This window comes from Pleurodeles waltl, chromosome 4_1, assembly GCF_031143425.1.
Source record: "Pleurodeles waltl isolate 20211129_DDA chromosome 4_1, aPleWal1.hap1.20221129, whole genome shotgun sequence".
Classification (NCBI taxonomy): Eukaryota; Metazoa; Chordata; class Amphibia; order Caudata; family Salamandridae; genus Pleurodeles; species Pleurodeles waltl.
The window spans coordinates 1,018,888,964-1,018,909,352 of NC_090442.1; the positions used below are offsets into that span (position 1 = coordinate 1,018,888,964).

Consider the following 20,389-nt stretch of genomic DNA (forward strand, 5'->3'; position numbering starts at 1 on the left):
CATATTGTCTTTTGTTCAGCTTCTGACTTACTATTTTAATTTTCTTTTCGTGTTTGTCCATTGTTTCTTCATGTTTCTATATGTGTTATAGTGCCGCAATTACTCAGGCCAACATCTGCCCTGATGATGATCCTATTATTAAGATAAGGATCGGAATGCCATTGACAATGTAAGCAGACCCAGTTTGCATTGATTTATTGCATATCCTATGGGCTGTATCTCTGCAAATACAATTGTGACACAAACAGTGTACTTTCTTTTCGTACCTATTACACCTTTGTCTGAGAACTTCCCTCACTCTATTCATGTCACTTTGCTCACAGCACACTACCGTACTTCGTTTTAAGTTTTATTTATGGATGGATTATTAAATATGAAAAACTATTGTTTTGATTTGCATATGTTGTTTAGCATTTTGTGTTATTTTTCTATCTAGGGACCACTGTTGTTTCATAATAACAATTACCCTAGGTCCCTTGGATATCAAGTGGCTCCTTTGCTTCTTTGGAATATTGTAAGTGCTTCACACCCACTGGAATATTGCAAATGTTGCGGATTGATCAAAATATCATCAATGAGGATATTTCATTGGGGTATTATTGATGGCAGGCAGTATTTGGGATTAAATGAAATATTATGGATGGTGAGAATCGATTGGGTTGTTCACCATTTTTGGGATCCACTCAGATTTTAGTGATGTTGTAGTTCTTTTTGGATATCATCACAAATGCCATTTACAGATGTTATTTATTGGAATATCATCAATGTCGGGGATCCACTTAGGCAACTGAGATGTAATAGATTTTGGGGATCATTTGGGACTTTATCGATGTTGGGCACTGGTTAAGATATAGTCAATGTTTGGTATCCACTCTGATATTATCCATGTTGATTATTCTGTTGATTATTATATCTCCCATTGTACCCTGGTGTTCTGACCGTACATGAAAATCCTTTCACGTGAAAATGTAAGGCATAATAAAGGCAGTGCTTTACTGAAACTTTACGGAACAAACAACATGATTAAAAGAAAAAGGAAACAGACAAATCATCTTACCTGGTGTTCCAGCATCAGACATCTAGAGCAAAAGGATGATGGCATTTCCTGGCTTCTCATTTGTTCAGGATTGCAAAATGGATACAACTATACTGAGAGCTGTTGTGTAACTGCATAACACGTCATCTTTGAGACTATTAAGGTAGATTAGTTTTCAAACAGAAGGACAAAAGACCACTTGTAATTACAGTGTCATTTACTAGGATTTACCAGGTTAATACATCTATTCTCAATTATGAATTCTAATATATATATGTGTGTGTGTAAATTATATATGTATATAGAAACTAAAATCATCAAGTAATAAAACATTAAGGCCTAGTAAGCACTGCTCAAAGTATTATTGTCATGATTGTCATGCACTGCGAGAAACAGTGGTCTGCTGACTAAGCAGCTGCCCTTGAAATATGGAGATCACCCTTTGACACGACAAAACACTATGTGATATTAAGCAATCATTTCCTTCCCTGTGCTAAGAAATTAAATGTGTGTCATGTGATATGTGTGTACCTTAATGTCTCATTCCTTAACCACCATGGACAGACGTAGGCTCTCCACTCCCTTTTAACGATACTATACACCGGTTTTGGTACAAAAGCTTACCTTACAAATACATTTAGTGAACAAGTCAGCCCAGTACCATGGTGTGTGCTGTAATACTGAGTGCAGAAGATTTCGTAACTTTGCAGAGGAAAGAGGTCACAAAATCTATCCCACTAACAATCTAAATACATTGCATCAAATGTGATTCCAATTTGTAGGCTGTAAATGGCACACTCCCCACAATCTGGCCATAATCATGAGAGGCCCAGAGGAATCAATGTTATTTTCCCACCCCAGATTTACTATTATCCAGAGTCCTGACAATTTCTGGGATGGGAAAATAACACAAATAATTTGTTTTCGAGGAGAAACATGCAATATTGGCACTTACCATGCTGATTCCCTCATGGTTTTCCATATGGACACTTTGCCCGCTTGCAGCAGTTGAAATCGTCTATGGGTGGAATACCACTCACCAGCCACGTTCCCATATTACAAGGCACATGGGAATTAACAGGCCACTCGTAAAGAAGGTCTATGTAGGGACTGTTGCTGGAATTCGCACACTGGGTTCTCTAGTAAAAGGCTTACATCAGCTGCCTATTCCACCACTCACATGATGGGATTAGCCTGCCTGTATCTCTCCACATCTAAATACAGACTTAGATTTTGTAGATTAATAGAAAACCAGTCACAGTCAATCAAATGGCAAGGCGTTGTCTTCTAACTGGACAAACTCTGCACCTTCCCAGTTGACATTACCTATAGTATTAGAATGCCTTGCAGTTAAATGTACTTTCAGCCCAATGGAGAGCATAAACTAATCTCAAACCTGACTTAGAGTTGGGTAGCAGAGGAAAATATTCAAATTTCTGGAGCAATTAATACATTTGGAGGAAAACCAGAGTTGATATTTCTTCCACTGTGCTATCTCTAAGGTGAAAAACTTTTGCTGGCAAAGTCTCAATCAGATTTAGCACTCCTGCTAAACAATGGAAGATCTTTCATTACTTCCCAAATATAAATCAGGACCAGTTTCTTCTTGTAGTCTGAAAACTAGCTGACGTTCAATGTAAAAAGCAGTGCGCCCACCTATTTATGCATGAGAGAGGCGAGAATGGTGCTTACGTTACAGTGGTACATGAGCAGGTCACTTGCTTCTGGTGTCTCATTTGGGTTCTACAGAAGCCTAAAGTCAAAGCTAATGTCCCTTGAAATTGAGAAGGAGGACTCTGAAACTAAATGACAAAGCCTACTGTAAATTGAGTAGGTAACACACATGAAGATTTTGAGTAGCATATCATTTTGCTTGCATGAAGCATGTTTGCTTCTAGGAATACGACAAAGCATATATTTGACATTCTGATGTCTAGCTGTTTCAGATGTTGTGCTGAACACCAACCATGGCCTACTAAAAAACTTTTTTATTACCCCCTTTTCACATTTCAAGATATTGAAAATTATTGTATTGTGCTCTAATTGCTTATGTTCAATAATTAAAGAATGAGATGTAAAAATATTTCTAGGCTGTCAGGGCAGATGGAAAAACTATATATTTGACAGCCTGTAGTTATCAAGAGGAGCTCCTGAACAGTCAAATTTGTTTCCACTGCCGTTCACTACGTCACTAAATGCACATCATATTTTGATGACATTCATATTGATAATATGCTGCACTGCATATTAAAGGTACCTGTAGACATGTCACTACAAGGCAGGACATGCATGAAATTAACACCAAATAGCACTATCCATGAAGTGACTGGTCTATAGCTTTTACAATGCGGCGACCAACTTTTATTTCTCGAGACCTGCATGGAGTGATCCCGCAGCACTTTTCACCTAACGCAAGGGGCCAAGGTTGGCCTCAGGGTATGCCAGATTAGTAAGCACTTGCACAGACTAAGGGACTGATTTCGATTTTGGTGGAGTGGTTACTCTGTCACAAAGGCAACGGATATTCCGTCTGCCAAAATCTAAATACCATAGGAAACAATGTATTTAGATTTCGGCGGACGGGATATCCGCCACATTGTGACAGAGTAACTTCTCCTCCGAAATCTAAATCAGGCCCTAAATGTGTTACTTCAGTGGCTACATGAAGGATTTCCCGTAGGCAAAGATGTAAAAATTGCTTTTCCGCCTCATTTTGGATTCTCTGCAGTCTTCCGAGTAGGAGGTTGTATTTCCTGTCCTCACACAATGCAGTCTCCAACCCCCAGGAGTGTGTCTGGAGCCAGGACTGGGAAAGGCAGGATCTTCTAAACAACAGAGACTTTCCTTTGAAGTTTGCGTCCTTCAAAGGCAGACATGAGTATAAGTAGTGGACCCAAACCCCCAGACTTTTAGATTACTTCTGGATCAAGAGGAACCTCTGCCAAGGAGAAGAGCTTGATGCTTGAGGAGGACCTGCCATTCTGCCTGTTGCTTTGCTCTGCTGGCCTGCTGCTGCTTCTTCCTGAAGAGGGAAAGAACTGGACTTTGCTTTCTAAAAACCTACTTGTGAAGTTCCTCCAAGGGCCTGGACTGAGCTCGCCCCATGTTCTGGAGTCTCAGGGACATCAAAGACTTCCTCTGCCAGTGCCTGGGCTCTTCTGCTGAGAGTCCTGACTTGCCAAGTGGTGCCAAACCCAGTCCCTGAGCCCTTAGAAGTGGAAGTGGGTAAACTGTGGGGGGGAATCCACATACCTTTGTGTGTGCGTCAGAAAAACTGCCCGTGGCGGAAAATTTGACACAGCGCCTGCCTCGCAGCTGGAGAATAGATGCAGCGCCTGTTCTCAATGCGGACCTGTCACACAGCGCATTGGAATTTTTCACGCATCGACCCTGGCCGTTAAAATCTTCAACAGACCTGAGGCTGCTTGTCTGGAAGTTGACGCATCCCTTCCCTGCGAGGAAAGAATCGATGCATCGCTTACCAGGCAGAGAAAGAATCGATGCATCACCTCAATTGCAAGTAAGGAATCGACGCATAGCTTGCTTTTCCAGCGCACACCCATTCGTGCAGTTTTTTTTTTATGCATACCAGGTACTTTGTGCTAAAACAACTCATTAATTGATTTCCATGGATGAGGACGCTTTTTACTTTAAAAATTCATATGTTTGCTTGTGTATGTTAGATTTTTGTCATTTTGGTCTTATTTGATTTAGATAAATATTGGCTATTTTTCTAAATTGGTGTGGAGTCCTTTTGTGGTGTTTTCACTGTGTTACTCTGTGTGTTTCTACAACTAGTTTGCACATTGCCTCTGAGATAAGACTGACTGCTTGTGTCAAGCTACTAAGGAGGTGAGCATGGGTTATCTGAGCTGAGTATCTCCCTTACCCTGACTAGAGTGAGGGTTCCTACTTGGACAGGGTGTAAACTGACTGCCAACTAGAGACCCCATTTCTAACAGTGCATCTTCATAGGTAGGGTGGGGTGCATGACACCCCCTGAAGATAAGCATTCCTTTAGGGGCCTCTGTCTTGCAATATACCAATTCAGGTTACAATTTTCTAGTGGTGGAGGTGCCCAAGAGACTCAGAACAACCAGGGACGCCATTGTTAATGGCAGTCCAAATTAGGACTGATTAGTTTAAGGTTAGAATTGATAATGGCTGCAACCAATGCTATGTATTGAACAATAGGGGGCTAGAAAGATTATTTAAATAGTTCTATAATCAGGAAGGTAGATGAATCTTTCATTGATTCTTCCCAAGTTGCAGCAGGGCAGCTCTGCAGGCTTTCCTAGATTTAGGCATAGTCTCCAGGAAGAATGCTAACCAAGCAGAAGTTTCACTCCGGGTCCTACTTTCCTCTCCTTCTAATTAAATTATAACTGGGAAAGCACAGGTAAGCAGCTTCCAGTATATTCATGAATTATCTTATGACTAACTTAGTAAAACTGGGACAGTGAATCAGGATGTGAGACACTGAACATCATGGCTTCTTCTTAATAATTAAGGCTTCCTCTTCTCTTGCACCAGTCTGCAGGCTTCCGTAGTGCCCAGATGATGATAAACCAAGTAATGACTGAGGCATCCCGTACGTATACCTCTCTGGTTGTCAAAGGAGAAAGACAATGTCAACTAACCCGAAGGTCTGCAACACTCAAACGATGGTGTGCTCCTTCCATCCTGGAAGAACATCCAGTTCCTGTAGCTGATCAGAGTTCAAATGCGAGCATAGAGTATAAAGTCAGAACAGTTCTGGCTCAAGGTACTAAACATATTGGCATCAGTTTCTGGTGTGCATCTGCTCTCGATGTTCTCCAACCTGATGTTCCAAAGCACTGCAGTGCTCTTATAGGTAGTTCATGTAGGTGATTGCACTATCCCGATAAGGTAGACAATATTAATGTGAATTCTCCTGAGGCAGTTAATAATAAGTGTCATTATTACTAACATGAACGTCAATTTATCAAAATGCCAGGGTTAGTGGAAGTGACATCATAAGCCACTTAACCTTTACTTTCACTCACACATGCATGCATACACATACATTCGAACATACACACACTCGCGCTCACTTAAACACACTCACACGCACCCGCGCACACAACATATATTTAAAAGAAATGTATATTTAACTCAACTCCCATGGAGGCTCATATTTCAGCTAATTGTAATCCATTCTTTATTACATTAATAGCAAATAATGAAATAATGTTCACTACTTGTGTAATTAAACATTTATATAAAACAAGGAAAGTGCCGTCCCAATCGACGTCAAAAAGGACAAGCTGTCCTTTTGTTCTTGGCACTGATTTTGCCACCTCTGAGGCCAGGTGTCGCAAGCGGCAAGCCAGGGGTCGCAGGTGCGACCCCTGCGATTTCTAAATGGCGTCAATGATTACTAAACTCAAAAACCTTCATTTCGTAGGATGAAAAGATAAGTTAACCATTCTAGATTTTGAAGTTAAGAGACGATAAATGATGTTCGGAGCAGACATGGTAACCCTCAAATCATTTAATCAGAAATGCCTGCTTCCTAACTAGCAATAACTATAACTAGTGATATTGGTTAGTTCTGCAGAAACTACTTCTAAAATGTTCAGAGTTGAGGTTTTCGCTTCGATTTTTTAATGCTTTTAAAACGTCTGTCTACTTTTAATACCATCATCCTCCCACCCACTGACATCCTCCTCCTAGCACCCCTTGACGCACCCTCTTCCCCCCATTTTAAGATGTGTATACAGAACATCTTGTTCAGAAAATTGAAACTCACCCCCCCCCCCCCCCCACCCCCCTCCCCAGTCTTACTGGCTAAGGTATGTCCCTGAGTGATCTATAAATGCTAGTACAATGCAGTTATGTGCACCAAACCGTTCACCATGAATCACTATAGCGTGTTTCTTAGGCACTACTGAATGCCTATGGCTTTGTTTCATTTACTCAACACTGCATATTTTGATCCCTAATAGTTAGCAGACAATGAACAGGATAAACATGGCATGGCAATTTCATTTATATCCCATCGAAAGCTATGTTCTGTCTAAAAAGTAAAAACATAATCAGTCTTCCTCCCTGCCTTCCTCTCGATTTAACTCAACACAAGATGTGATGTAAATATCTATGTACCTTTACACCAATCTATAGTTTATGGTACACCATGCATAGTACCATAAACTGAACAATTCACATCTGACATTTACAGAACGTAGAAACAGCAGATGTGTGGTATGAAGTGCATTTAGAAATAAGTAGGCTGGGTAGCTTTGATCCAGAAACACCCATCAACTTCTCCCTTTTGTGCCCAGCCAACTCCAATGCTGCTCTCACGTACTGTTTTGTTGCTATGTACTGTCCTTCTTTAAAGGGTCACTCATCTCCATCCACACAATTTCAAATGTGAAGGCTGAGATCATTTTGTTGAGATATGAAATTCTCTGCAGTACTGGATATTATATTATATTATATTATCCTTAGCACTGTGTATATAAATTCTAACATATTTTTCTTAGATTCTTTTTTTATTTCTCTCTCACTCTTAGATAAAACTGACCCCCTTATGCCACAAGGTGGCAGTATTGGCCTAGAAATGATTGCAGACTTCCATTGACACGCCATTCTTATTTCCTGCCTGAAGACTTAAAAAGCGTTTGATAACACCTTAGAACGTCAACCATCCCTACATCAACTGGCATCTGACATATTTTTGACGTATTTTTTTGGGAATTTTACACTTTTATTGTGTGTTTTAAGAGATTACGAGTTCCTTTGGATCACTTCAGTTACACCTAAGCCTTCCCAGCAACACTCGGTGAATAACCACAGCAGACACCCGGATCACCTTCCACTGATGCCAGCTCAGAATCCTACATGGCCGTGGAAGCGACCTCCATGTATGAAATCATTCGAGCACTACATGAAAGTCGATTCACAAAAATGCCAGGAACAACCAAAGAGACATTGTTCCGTAGGCCACACACTTTTTCAAAGCCCAATGCTGCTGCATAAACATTTGTTTATAGATTTCAAAGCAACGTTGCTTTTTCATTAACAAGGTGGCAGATAAGACAGCAACTAATTCTTGATGCCACCAAAAGCCTGATCTGTACTTTCTCTTTCCCTGCAGAACATTTTTTTTAAAATTTTTGAAACAGGCATCTATCCTATGAAAGGATGTAACTCACCTTTTTTGAACGGGCTCCAGAAAAATATCTAACGTGGCTGCGGTGCTGTAATGGCCCAAGAGGTCAGTATTAGCAAGTGCAGTGCTGTGGTACCAAAGGGCAGTATACGTCTGTGTAAGTGATGTGTTGAATTATGGTCACTCTACCCACTTGAAGACGGACATTGAGCGTACCTGAGGCACAGTGTGGTTGCGGGGTAAGTGAAGGACTTTTCATGCTCGATTCATCGCTTTTCAAGGTGCTTTTGAAGTGTATGAACTGGACTTGTATATTTCGTCACATTCCTACATTAAACACAGAACACTGAATTGTGGTTTGCATTAGTTGTGGACCTGGGCAACGGCTCTCAGCAGCTTATTACACAGCTCACTTTCTGTGCATCAAATGTAGAATCACCTATGTAAGGTTTAACAGCTGTAACCCCTAGTTAGTCCCTAAGTGATGTCTATGAAGCCCAAGACCAATCATGTAACTGAATAAGAAGCAGGAAATCCCATCACCATTCAAGAGGTTAAAGTTCATGTCTCAGCTGGAGCTCCTAAAATTCAGAACAGCCGAAATATTTATAACTAGAATTGAAAGCCATGCGCTTCTTTGACAATAATAAAGATATCAGAATTATATGTTTTGTGCTATGGACAAAAGCACGCAACGTTCTGGCTGGCACAAATCTCCAAGTTGACACGTAACTTAGCAACGCCACCCAATTCAAAGAATGAGTTTATAGCCTTTGTCTGTTTTGATTTCGGAACTCCAGCTGGGTATTGAGCCAAGAATGACAACTGGTTTGCAAAGATGGGATCAGTAGCGCTCAAGAGGAGTGCGGGGCCTGGGCCGGCTTTGAGACTCACCGGGGTCGTCCAGTGGCATGTCGACGATCACCTGGTCGCTGTGCTTCCCGTACAGGCCGTTGCTGCAGACGGCCACCACCTGAAGGACGTAACTTGTGTTCGGAAGCAGATCATTCAGAATAGCACCCTATAAAAGATAATATTCTTTAATGAGCAGAGATAGTTTTTAACAGATAGCCAAAGAGGACCCTTGAAGATAAAGGAAGGTCTTTATGTGACGTGGCACTTTCTATCAGTAGGATGGATCAGACCATAGGCAAGAACTGTCAAAAACTATGTGCTGAATCTTGGCCTAGGGGACTCTCTAATGTTTATGTCCTCAACGACCCTATCCCCTTGGCTGATGAAAGGTCTCTTTTTTTGTTTTAAGGGCCCAATTTACAAATGGCATTTCATAGTATGTACCGTAGTACTAAAGAAGTACTACATACTTACTACAATATCAATTCTCAAAAAAACAGCAAAATCTTTAAGCATAGGATTGACATAGTGTCATCCTTGCCGAGCTGTAAAATGACAAAAGCCATTTACCACTCCAGGCACAGTATTACAGCTTTGGACTGGTCAAATACCATCCAAGCCAACCTGGAATGAGTAAAGCAACCCCTGACACGGCACTATGTCAATCCTATGCTTAAAGATTTTGCTGTACAAATGGCAAAAGACTTTGTCACTATCTAGCTCGGCGAGGATAGCACTGTGCTAATCCTATGCTTAAAGACTTTGCTAGATAAGCAGACATTTGAGGTGAGCAAATCTAGAGTGTCGCTGGTGTTGCAGGGTGCTCCTTACTAGAGCAGCTCTCCACCTAAAATTGGGAACTTCCCAGAGTTCTCCTTTGTTTTTTGCATAATTTATGCGTCGCTCTATCCCTGAAAGGGTTTTGGTTTGATATATATATATATATATATATATATATATATATATATATATATATATATATATATTTAATTTTTTTGTTCACTTAAAAAAAATCAAAGGTTACAAGGATATTATTATGGTTAGGTTCTGAATTTACTCGCACAAAACCAGAGAAATTCAGCAGTTATAGTCAGAGTTATTTCAAGTAGCTATAACTCGTGATCTAAGGCAGCTATAACTTGTATCCCGCCATGCACAGTTTTTTATTCAATAATTTGATTTCTAATGTTTCATTGATATTTTTATTGAGTTTATAAAAGTTGTCATTGAGTGCTGTAATATCTGGGGTAATTGGCAGTGCATAGCAAAAGGGCGAGTTATAGTTACCTTAGGCTGTGAGTTATAGTCCCCCTCAAGCTGTTAACGTTTTCCCAGGTAGGTGGTGGTCCCAGGGGCTTTGGAGGGCACACAATGGACCCCCTGCATCATTTTCAATCAGCCCTGGGGAAGTGGCGGTCCCTGGGACTGTAGGGGGGGACATGGCCCTGCATAAATGTAATATTTAGCCCCGGGGAGGTGGTTGTCCCCCGGGCAGTGGGGGAGGCTATATGGGCCCCCCGGTTAAAACAACTGTTATGCCCCGGGAAGGTGGTGGTCCCCATGGCTCTGGGGGCACCCGGCACCCCTGCAAACTTATTTAATAAACCCGGGGATGGTGGTGGTTCCCAGGGCTCAAAGAGCAGGTCCTTTTTTAGAAAATGCCACTGGGACCTGTCCCACCTGGTGGCTCTCTTCAAAACAAGCAGGGGAGCTTGGATTTGTTTTTTCCCTAAATTTTTGCAGCAAATTTGTTGTGAATTTGCAGCACAATTTTTATGAAAAAGTGCTTTCTTGCCCTGGCAGGTTCCCTCAGGGAGCCCAGCACCACAGCAGAGTACCAGAGCAAAGGGGTCAGGGTGTCCCTTCCCTGGCCCCTTTTCTTTTTTTTCAAATCTTTTTTTCAGGGACTTGGCTGAAGCAGAGTCGCAAGATGGCTGCAAACATTTCCTGGAGGAAGTGCTGGAAGCCAATCAGAGCTCTGCAGATCTCTGCACGAGCTCGTTATTATTCGCAAAGCCTTTACGCCTCTAGATATCTTTATTTCTTTTTCTTTCAATATCTCAAAAACTGCTGAACAGATTTACAGCAAACAACAAAAAGACTTCTTTCAGGACCAAAAGCTACTGTTCTGTCAAATTTGGTGTAATTCCATCCAGCAGTTCGGGCTGTAGTTGTGTTCAAAATCCCTATAGGAATTATAATGGATAACACACTTTTTTTTAACTCTCCTGTTTTGTCAGACACCGCTTGATGGATCACCCCCTGAAACTTCCCATGTACAAGAAGATTCTCAGGAACACTTTTCAAAAAAGTTTAGTGAAGATTCGTCAAACAGCACCAAAGATATAGGCAAGTCAAAAACGCCTTTTCAATGGAAACATGGTCCTAAATATAACTACCTACTGGCAACCAACAGTAGGGTATATATATATATATATATATATATATATATATATATATATATATATACATATATATACATATGTTCATATTTAGAAATATGTATGTGTGTACATATATGATTGAAACATTACATTAAAATCAATTTTTAAAGTTTTATTAAAAATAATCCCACATAAAGTATAAAGTATAAAGTATGCATTTACTTATGTATGAACATTTACAAAATGTTATGTATGTAATTAATTCATTAAATTCATTTAATTATCTTATTGAATAAATAAAGTTATATTTTCACATCAAAATGTTATTAAATTATTTTATCATAAAAGAATATTTTTATATACACATTTTGAACATTAAATTAAATGTATATATTATTTAAAAAGTAAGAATAAATTAATTTACCTCAACATTTTTTGCTATGTGGTTGCATTTTAAGTCCCTGCCTACATAATTTTCTAACATTTGACATGTTTCTTTCTTTTTAGGGCAAGCATAGCAACGCGCAAGCACTGCTTTTCCGACATGTTGGTATGTATCTGGGCTTTTAACCATGCAGGCCCATCACTATCACTTATTTATGGGCTTGCCCTTTATTTTCATTGGTAAATGCTTTACTTTTATCCCTTCTTGGGCAGTTTGGTTACCGCCTTGGACCTCTCCCCTGTTACATGGCTAATTGCCCTTTACCGATACGTTTGACCGCAAGCGACCTTCTTTTTCCTTTTGTGTGCTGCTTCACGCTGATGCCTTGGCACTTTGAATCGGCTTAATATGTGAAACTATTTTACTTTTCAATTTCTATTTTATGTGGCAAGAAAAGACTGGTTAGGACTTTACAACGCTAATAGCTCTAACTCGAGCAAATGCGAGACCCATGCCATTGCAAATGCTTGTTTATTATTTTCATTGGTTGCATTAACAGTGGTTGGCCCAAGGTGGTGTTGGACTCACTCAAGTTCTGAGCTACTACTGTTTTGGGTCCTTTTGGAGGTAGTAACTTTACACTTGTAAATTTGGCTCCACATTCCGGTTACTGGGGTGGAGACATGTCTCTATGTTCCAAAAATTTACACTTAAGAATAGTGAATAGCCAAAAGTATTACATTTACTACAAAGCGTAAGAGTAAATTTGCACATGCAGAATTATTCACATGTAAATTTACTTTTGTGCATAGGTCCCAGACTGTCTGACTTGCATTGTATTGATGTCACATCTGTACAAAATGAAAGGTATGCCTGTAATACACAAAGTAGACAGAGGGCGGCACCATTGTTCCATGTATTGGTAAGTAGAAAATGACCGTAGTTATTGCGAAGTCAAAGTCACAGTGTATTCGCCTGCATTATGCCATGGCTCTGTATTGATCTCATAAGTGCTTGCCACTCCGCCGCACCAATTTTGCTTAGACATGTTTTACCGCCTCTAGTGAAAGTTCTGATGAGATTTGGTCTGGCAAGGGTGCACAGTTTATTATCAACACAGAATAGTGAAATGAATGTGTCACTAATTGCTCTATCATTAACATTGAGAAAAGGGTTATAGATGTTCCAGAAAGCCTAACTCTGGAAAATGTACGACTCTAAGGTGGAGTTAAAAACTTTTCCCCCACCTGCACTCCATCACTCCTTATTCCTTTCATAATCCCCATGCCTAGGGACAGAACACAAACAAAACTAGAGTGTTATCCCAGGCCCTTATGAGTGGTATTCCCTCACCCTTCCTATTACTACATAGCTGTCTTCACCTAAATAATGTTCACGTTCTCATACATAACTTGACTTTTCCAACCAAAGTACCCCCGATCTTCGAAGGAAGTAACACATGAAGAAATGACCAAAAGTTCATAGACGGTGAGACAGCACCTCATTATGCCTCAAGGTGAGCAGCTAAGGAAAGGCTAAGGAGGTTCATGTGGATCTATCATGGTTTCGGATGCATGAGTTTCAGGTGACTCTTGTAGTCACTTGGGATTTATGTATTCAGATGAATAAAGCACCACCTTTCTTAAAAGTTTTTTTTAAAGTGCTTGATGATAAAAGATTTCATATCCTGGCCAGGTTTGGCTGCTTCTGGCACATGGGGAGGCATACAGTCGTTCTTCTGAGATCCAATTTCACTGTTTTCGAGTCTATATAATATCTACCTCTGTGTGCATGGTAATCGCATTCTGTCCTTACAGTGTTAACAAAAGGTTGTTATAAGCCTCATGCAATCACTCCTATAAATCCATTTGATCTTGGGAGTAAGGTCTACTACCTTTTTTGCCTAACTTGCTACAAAAAATCCTCAACTGTTAAGCATTTCAGATGTCAGATTTAGCTAGCATTCCATCACGTATGTTCCCAAAGTACTCAAAAAATTGTCTCCTTGCTGCCTTAATCTCTAGCTTTTTCTGAACTAATCTCTACTGCCACTTGGTAAGGATGGAGCTACATCGGCAACAGCACCCTCTCCTCCCTGTGCTAAGTAAGCCCGAGCGAGTGTATTTGGGCGGGAATGGGATCCATCACTGATCTGGCTAGCCCTGCAAAGTGATGCAGTGTCACCCCTATCTGTCGTTCTCTATGGTTAGGGTCCTAAGGTTCCTGATGCTGCAGCTGCACCGAGATCCCTGTTTAGGACAGTGGGTGTAGGTAAGATGTTGCCATGTGGACCTTGATAATGCCCATACATTTCTCCTGGTTGGATTGCTCTATCCTTACAGTAGAGGAACTGTGGCCTGAGATGTGCCCCTCAATACATTCTGTACCTTTGATCTAAATGAGATTACAGATCTCTCTCCATTTGTCGACAAGCTAATTATAGGCGCGGTTTCAAACTACCCAACAAATACCTCTTATTATCATTAGCCACGGGGTGGGTGGAAACAGTGGGGAGGTCAAAGAATACGAGTAAATGGAAGGAACTTATTCTGTATATTTTAATTTGATTGAGGAATCCTCCTCCTTAGAAATGTATGATCTAACTGGATTACACCTTGCCTTGGATTTACAGAGACCGCTCAACTGTTTTGACATATCCTGAAATGCAGGTAATGCCTTCAACCAATCAGCACACTGCTGCACCAGAGAGCAACACCCACACAGCTTGGTCTCAACCAAGGCACAGGGCAGACTCCCTTTTTTCCTTGCTGACTATGTTGGTGGCCGAGGACCTAGCCTTATTAGCTTGCAGCCTGGAAACCTTCCATTTGTCTGGGAAGTGCTGCTTCTCCTGCATGCTCAGGCAGCCTTTTGAATCCATGAGCTTTGACACAGCACTAATTTGAATTGGAATTGTGCACATCTTGAACACGGCCCATAGCTGCTGACCGTTCCCAACATGCAATGTCACTTTAAACATACAAGAGATGATTAAGACCCTCCTCTTTTTCCGTGGACACCGATGACATTGTCTCTCTCCACAGAACGGTACCTGTCTCCAACCAGGGCAGAAATACTGTAGTGGTAGTGTTCATCTTCCAACAGTGCTGGCGTAGCCTCTGGTATATGAAGACAATTAAGACTAATACATTGGTTGCAGTCATCCACCATTGGGAAACACTGATCCTTGCTATTGTGGTTGAGGGCTAAGAGTGTCCTGGTCCTCCTCTCTATGTGGTTTCTATACTGTGACATAAGTTGCTGTCGGCTTCTGTCGGAGCTGTGCCCCGGTCTCCATCTGGTGGTTTCACCGTATTTTAGTGGCCATGGTCCTCTGGCTGCTTGTGTTCCTAAACATGGGTAGTGCAATTCAGAATAAGGTTACGCTTTTTCCCGAAGAGACCCTTAAATCATACATAAGTCAAAACGTGTTGAGAACCAGACAGGAAAGACTGCCTATGAGTGTTTTAAATACTGAGCGACAGGAAAATATCCTTTCGGAAAAAAGAACTCCAGCAAGACCTCTGCTTCATACCTTTACATTGGAAGACTAGAACCACTTTAACTTTCTTTAAGAACAGGTTCTAAACATACTACAGTACTCTAAGTACTGGTGTTTTATCTCCTTCAAGTCAGATACTTGTTATTGATACATGCTGTTCACAAGAAAACTGGGAAACACAAGAAAACTGGGAACCACATTGCATATTTTTCAGCGCAGGGTGATGGGCACTTTTCAGACACTATGTGACCAAGTTAATGGGTCTATTACAAGTTTTCAACACATAACAATACTATTTTCAGTCTTAAGAGTTGGATTAATTTAATATTACTATGAATGCAGTTAAATTGTCGGTGCAATTAAATGTGTTTTAATCTTTCATAAATTATGGAAAATATGAGGGTGAAAGGGATATTGATTGTCTTCATATACTTGGATACAATCCTTTTCTTGCCATATCGGGACCCACCTTCTTCTTGGTTTAACAAGAATGCCCTCTGAGTCTGGAGAGCTCTTTTATTCTATTGTAAGGATTTAGGAACATTTAAATATTATTGGTTAGGATTAAACAGGAGAGTTGTAGCTAGTACATTTTTCAGCAGGTTTATGAATGGGCAGTCATGGCAAGCTATGTCCCCACTTTTGGACATATTTCTTGATGTTTTCTAAATATTTGAAACTATAGTGTTTGTGTTTTAGTGTTCGGTATATTTATGCTGTTTTCTTCTCAAGACAAGGAATCTGAGAGAGCTGAAATAGGTAAGCACCAAGAGGAAAAGGTTACTTACATGTTACTTTTTGTGTTGTAGATCACATAATTTCACTGTACAAGTATCTAGTGTTGGATTTGAAATATCAAAACTGATTTACTTCAAAAATTGAGTTTTAGTTTCACGAATGATGTGATTATGTAGCTGAAAACCACAATGCACTAGCACACAGACTACATTTTAGATTATTGCCACCCCCCCACAAAAAAAACATAGATGTGTCTGCTTGTGCATGTTTAGTATGAACATTGAAATGATAAGTTGAACAACATAACAACCCCAAAACATTGCATCCACGAGAAGGTGGGTGGAGCATCTCAGTCTAAAACACACCAAGAGATGGTTACGCTTGACTTTTTCCATTTGCAGCATTTTGTGTTGTAGATCACATGTCTTGCATGACTTAAAAACAATGCTCCAGTCTAATAAAGCTGAGGTGGAGGGAGAATAGAGATAGATATAGTGAAAAGCCCAATTTAGAATCTTTCCTTGCATAAACGTTCATATGGTAATATTTTGTGAATATGTGTGCAGATTACCATTTTGCTTCTTTGCAAATAGCCACTAGTGGTATGTTGTCTAAGAAAGTAATAGTAGCTTCTTTTTTTGCATGTGAAAGGAGCCTGTTAACAAGTCAACAGTAGAAGGCAAGGTGGAAGCAAAACACAGTCTCAAGTATTTAATGGGATCAGATGGTCCTAATTCACCAAACTTATCAGATATATCAAAGACCATTCATTAGGCTGCTTGTTCATATAAATCGGATTATATTTTTAATTCAACAGAACCTGATATTCAGCTGCCAACACAAGGGGTTCATGAAACGCAAGAGCCTCTGGATGCTTTATTTTTTGTTCCCAGATCCATCAAAATAAGTAATCCGACCTTTAGAGTCATCAGGATTTGAGTCCGAGGGGTGGTCAGGGAAAATGTAAATTAGATCCTCTGGATGTAGTGACGGTGGTTGACTAAATTAACCTCAAGGAGAAAAAGTGAGGATACCCTGAAAAGGTGGTCTGATTTAACAGCTGAGCAAAATGAAGAACTGGTGTCACAAATATATGCTTCGTGTGATCTTGATCCAAGAATTAAATAGGATGAATTGTCTTCAGATCCCGAGTGGGTTGAGCTCACCCCGACAAATGCAACACTTTTGCTCAATCTACTGCATGCAAAGAAAATACTCTTTTCTCAGTTGCCAGGTTGCACCTGCTAGCGATTTGGGGTCCTCCACATCTCAAGGTGCCGATGCTATAGGCAGTGCATCAAGTGCATATAATGCACACAACTCACCATCCTTAACTCCTGTCTAACGTCTGACCCAATTCCTTTGAGAAGAATATATTATCAACTCTTTAGCCTTGAAAACATCTCACCTTAAGACTCAGGTGGTCCTTCGGAAAATGTCCAAAAATAGGTATATAATTCACAATTTTTTGGCAGATATTGAATCACAGTCCATAGGCCTCACTGAGACAGTTAAGGCCACTCAAAGCCAACCTTTGGTTCATGAAGATAAACTCAACAGCATGTCCTCCATAATAGAGGTTATGGATATTTGAATTTACTGGAACAATTTGCAAATCCTCAGTATTCTGGAAGGCTGTGAGATTGATGATGTACAGGTTTATGTTGTTAACCTACTCAAACAGATATTCCACAGTTTGCTAACTAGGATATGGGCAGCATTATACAGAGAATACACAGATATCCTTTTCTTAAGCCCAGAAAGGTAGAGCTTGAATATCCTCAAGCCATTCTTATTTATGTTGGAAGCTTTAAATTTCAACAGCTCATTTTTCAAGCCTTGCGGAGTGGAATTCTTTGTAAAGTCAGACTTTTGCCAAAAGACTGTGGAACTTTGTTGGAGATTGAGGGGAGCTTATACCTGCCTTTTAGAAACCAACAAATCTAAGTGTTTATTATAAGGGCCAGAATTTGGTTAAAGTGAAGGATTTACTGAAACAACTGCAGAGTAGTGAACGTGTTGCCGCTGAATCTGGGAACTGAGACAAAAAATGTCTGAGGGAGGTTCACAACAAATGTAACTGTTTGGGGGATATGGTCGCAGTAATATTGGGAAGGATTATGAAGGTTAACTTGCACATATTTTGAGACAAAGTTGTGAAGTATCTTTCTTTCATAAGTTTTTCTTTTTTTCTTTCTCCTCTTGGATGAATTTTCTTCCCCTATGGTTCATGTTGAGCGTTTTTCTTCTTTTTTCACCTCTGCTGCTGTAGGGAGGTCTCATTACTGTCTGGCCCTTTGCAGTCCCTTAGCGCTTCTATTATTGGATTGTTAGTTGGTATTGTTATGTTTGTATTCATCCACATTTGGACAGGAATGAGCGGTACTGGAAGTGAATTGTCTTTTTGGGTTGGGTGAGGTAAGGGTAATATGGTTGTAGGTTTACAGTGGTAAGGAATTACAGGTTCAATGGGGCCTAGGGGGATGTTGACACTATTGGTATGGGAGCCAAGGAAAAAAATAGAAAGGTTGTGAGTATATGAATTTGCAACTTTGGCATATTTCTAGACAAAATAATACAGATTGAGTAATAAATTATAGTAACCAAGATAGTGACATAGTAATCCGGAGCGTAAATGGCATGGGAGCCTCTGCCAAGGTAAAGCTCATCCGGGAAGAACGTTATGCACTCAAACTGCAAATTATCTGTTTACAGGGAAGGCATATGTCTATTGGAGATTCCCACAAGTTGGAACAGCTGGGTTATAACATACTTGCAGTACCCGGAAGTGAGACCTCACAGCAAGAAGTTGTCCTCTTAGCATTGGGAAGACAGTAGTGGGTAGGGAAGGTAAATATGGATAGCTCAGGCCACCAGATAATAGCTGTGGTCAAGATGGAAAATTTGAATGAACTGTTTGTTCTGTTTATACTTCTGGTAAACATGATCCATCTTTATTATTTTTTTGCACTTTTGGCCGGGACCCATTGTCCTGTGTGGTGCTTTTAATCTAACGATCCAGCCTGGATTTGATTCATCAATAATTTTAAAAAGATGAATCAATCTTGCATAAGTTTATCTAGTGTCAAAAGAAACCACCCTCTAGGCTACAATGTCTTCACACTCCTCGTAAAATAGTCGGTTTGTTGCTCCCTTCTATTTGTTTGTAATATTTTTCAGCTTCTTTTTTTAGACGTTCAGTTTCATGGGGAAGGGGGCATGGCCATTGGACCTTTTCTTTCCCGATTATCAGGGTATAGAGAGGCATTGAAGCCACCAAAATATCTGATTGATACAGCATTATTACAACATATCAGGTTTAAAACTCTCTTTGTATTTCATAAACTATGTCGGGGCATAAAGAGGCTGTGTAACATCTCCTGTTTTAATAAGCTAACCTTGCTAGGGTATAATCCTAATATACCATCAGCTATACATACTAGGAGGCTGAGTTATCATACTTTCAACAGCGCAGCTGAGCTGCGCTGTGTGAAAGGGCAGGAATGCGGCGTATTTAACATCATATGGTGCGTTCTCTTCCTTTCCTTGCACTGGTGCAATTTGGCTGTCTAGCACCACCGCAGGCACCCTTGCATCATGGTGCCTGGTGCCTGCACTGTAAACAGGATTGTTTTGTGCTAGAAGGGACACCTTCCTGCACAAAAACACTCCTGAGAGACATTTTCTTCTTTCTTTCTTTTTGTGGTGCAGTATGCAGCACACGTATAAAGAGGAAAAAAGAGGGGAAATAAAGACATTTCTCCTTGTTACGCCGCCCCTAGGGAGGCATAGCATTTTTACCCTTTCCCAGGTCTACCTTTAAATGGTAAATCTGGGAATGTACCAAAATCCTTGGGTGGATGCATGGGAACACCTATGCTCCACTCAAGAACGCCTCCCTGTGGCAGAGTAACGCAAGGCAGAGATTTGTACTGCCTTCCGTTACTCCAGATTTATCAAGCCGTGCAGGGCCACGTAAGGTGGCCTTGCATGGCTTGATACATCTGACTGTACTATTATGTCACCCTGGTGCCACCTTGCGTGATGCAAGGTGAAGCAACACTATGATAAACGTGGACCTCGCTATATATCTTACTAGGGAGATCTGTACATCATCACTATAGGACAAATTGTTGATGCCAAGGGCTACCTAATGCCTAAGTAGGGTTTTTTCGATATATACAGCTGAGAAGCTTTCTTCAGCAGCTTCCTCCCAGATCGATTTTACAAATAATGCATTCCTGAAACTTTTTGTAAGTTCTTTAGCCACAGTATGGGAAATAATTTTGATCATCTTACCACAAAGTGGAACTGACATCGTGATAGGGAGGTTTCAATAGTAGAAATTAGG

General features: G+C 40.4%; 1 protein-coding gene across 11 annotated transcripts in view; it reads right to left on the bottom strand.

Moving 5' to 3' along the window:
* The window catches only part of PTPRZ1 (protein tyrosine phosphatase receptor type Z1), a 572,466-nt gene that overhangs the window by 209,465 nt on the left and 342,612 nt on the right, over positions 1-20,389 (bottom strand). For all 11 annotated transcript variants that reach the window (XM_069229904.1, XM_069229910.1, XM_069229908.1 and 8 more), the window contains exon 10: positions 9,069-9,195. In XM_069229904.1, the coding sequence (XP_069086005.1) occupies positions 9,069-9,195 (127 nt within the window). The remainder of the gene's footprint in view (positions 1-9,068; positions 9,196-20,389) is intronic.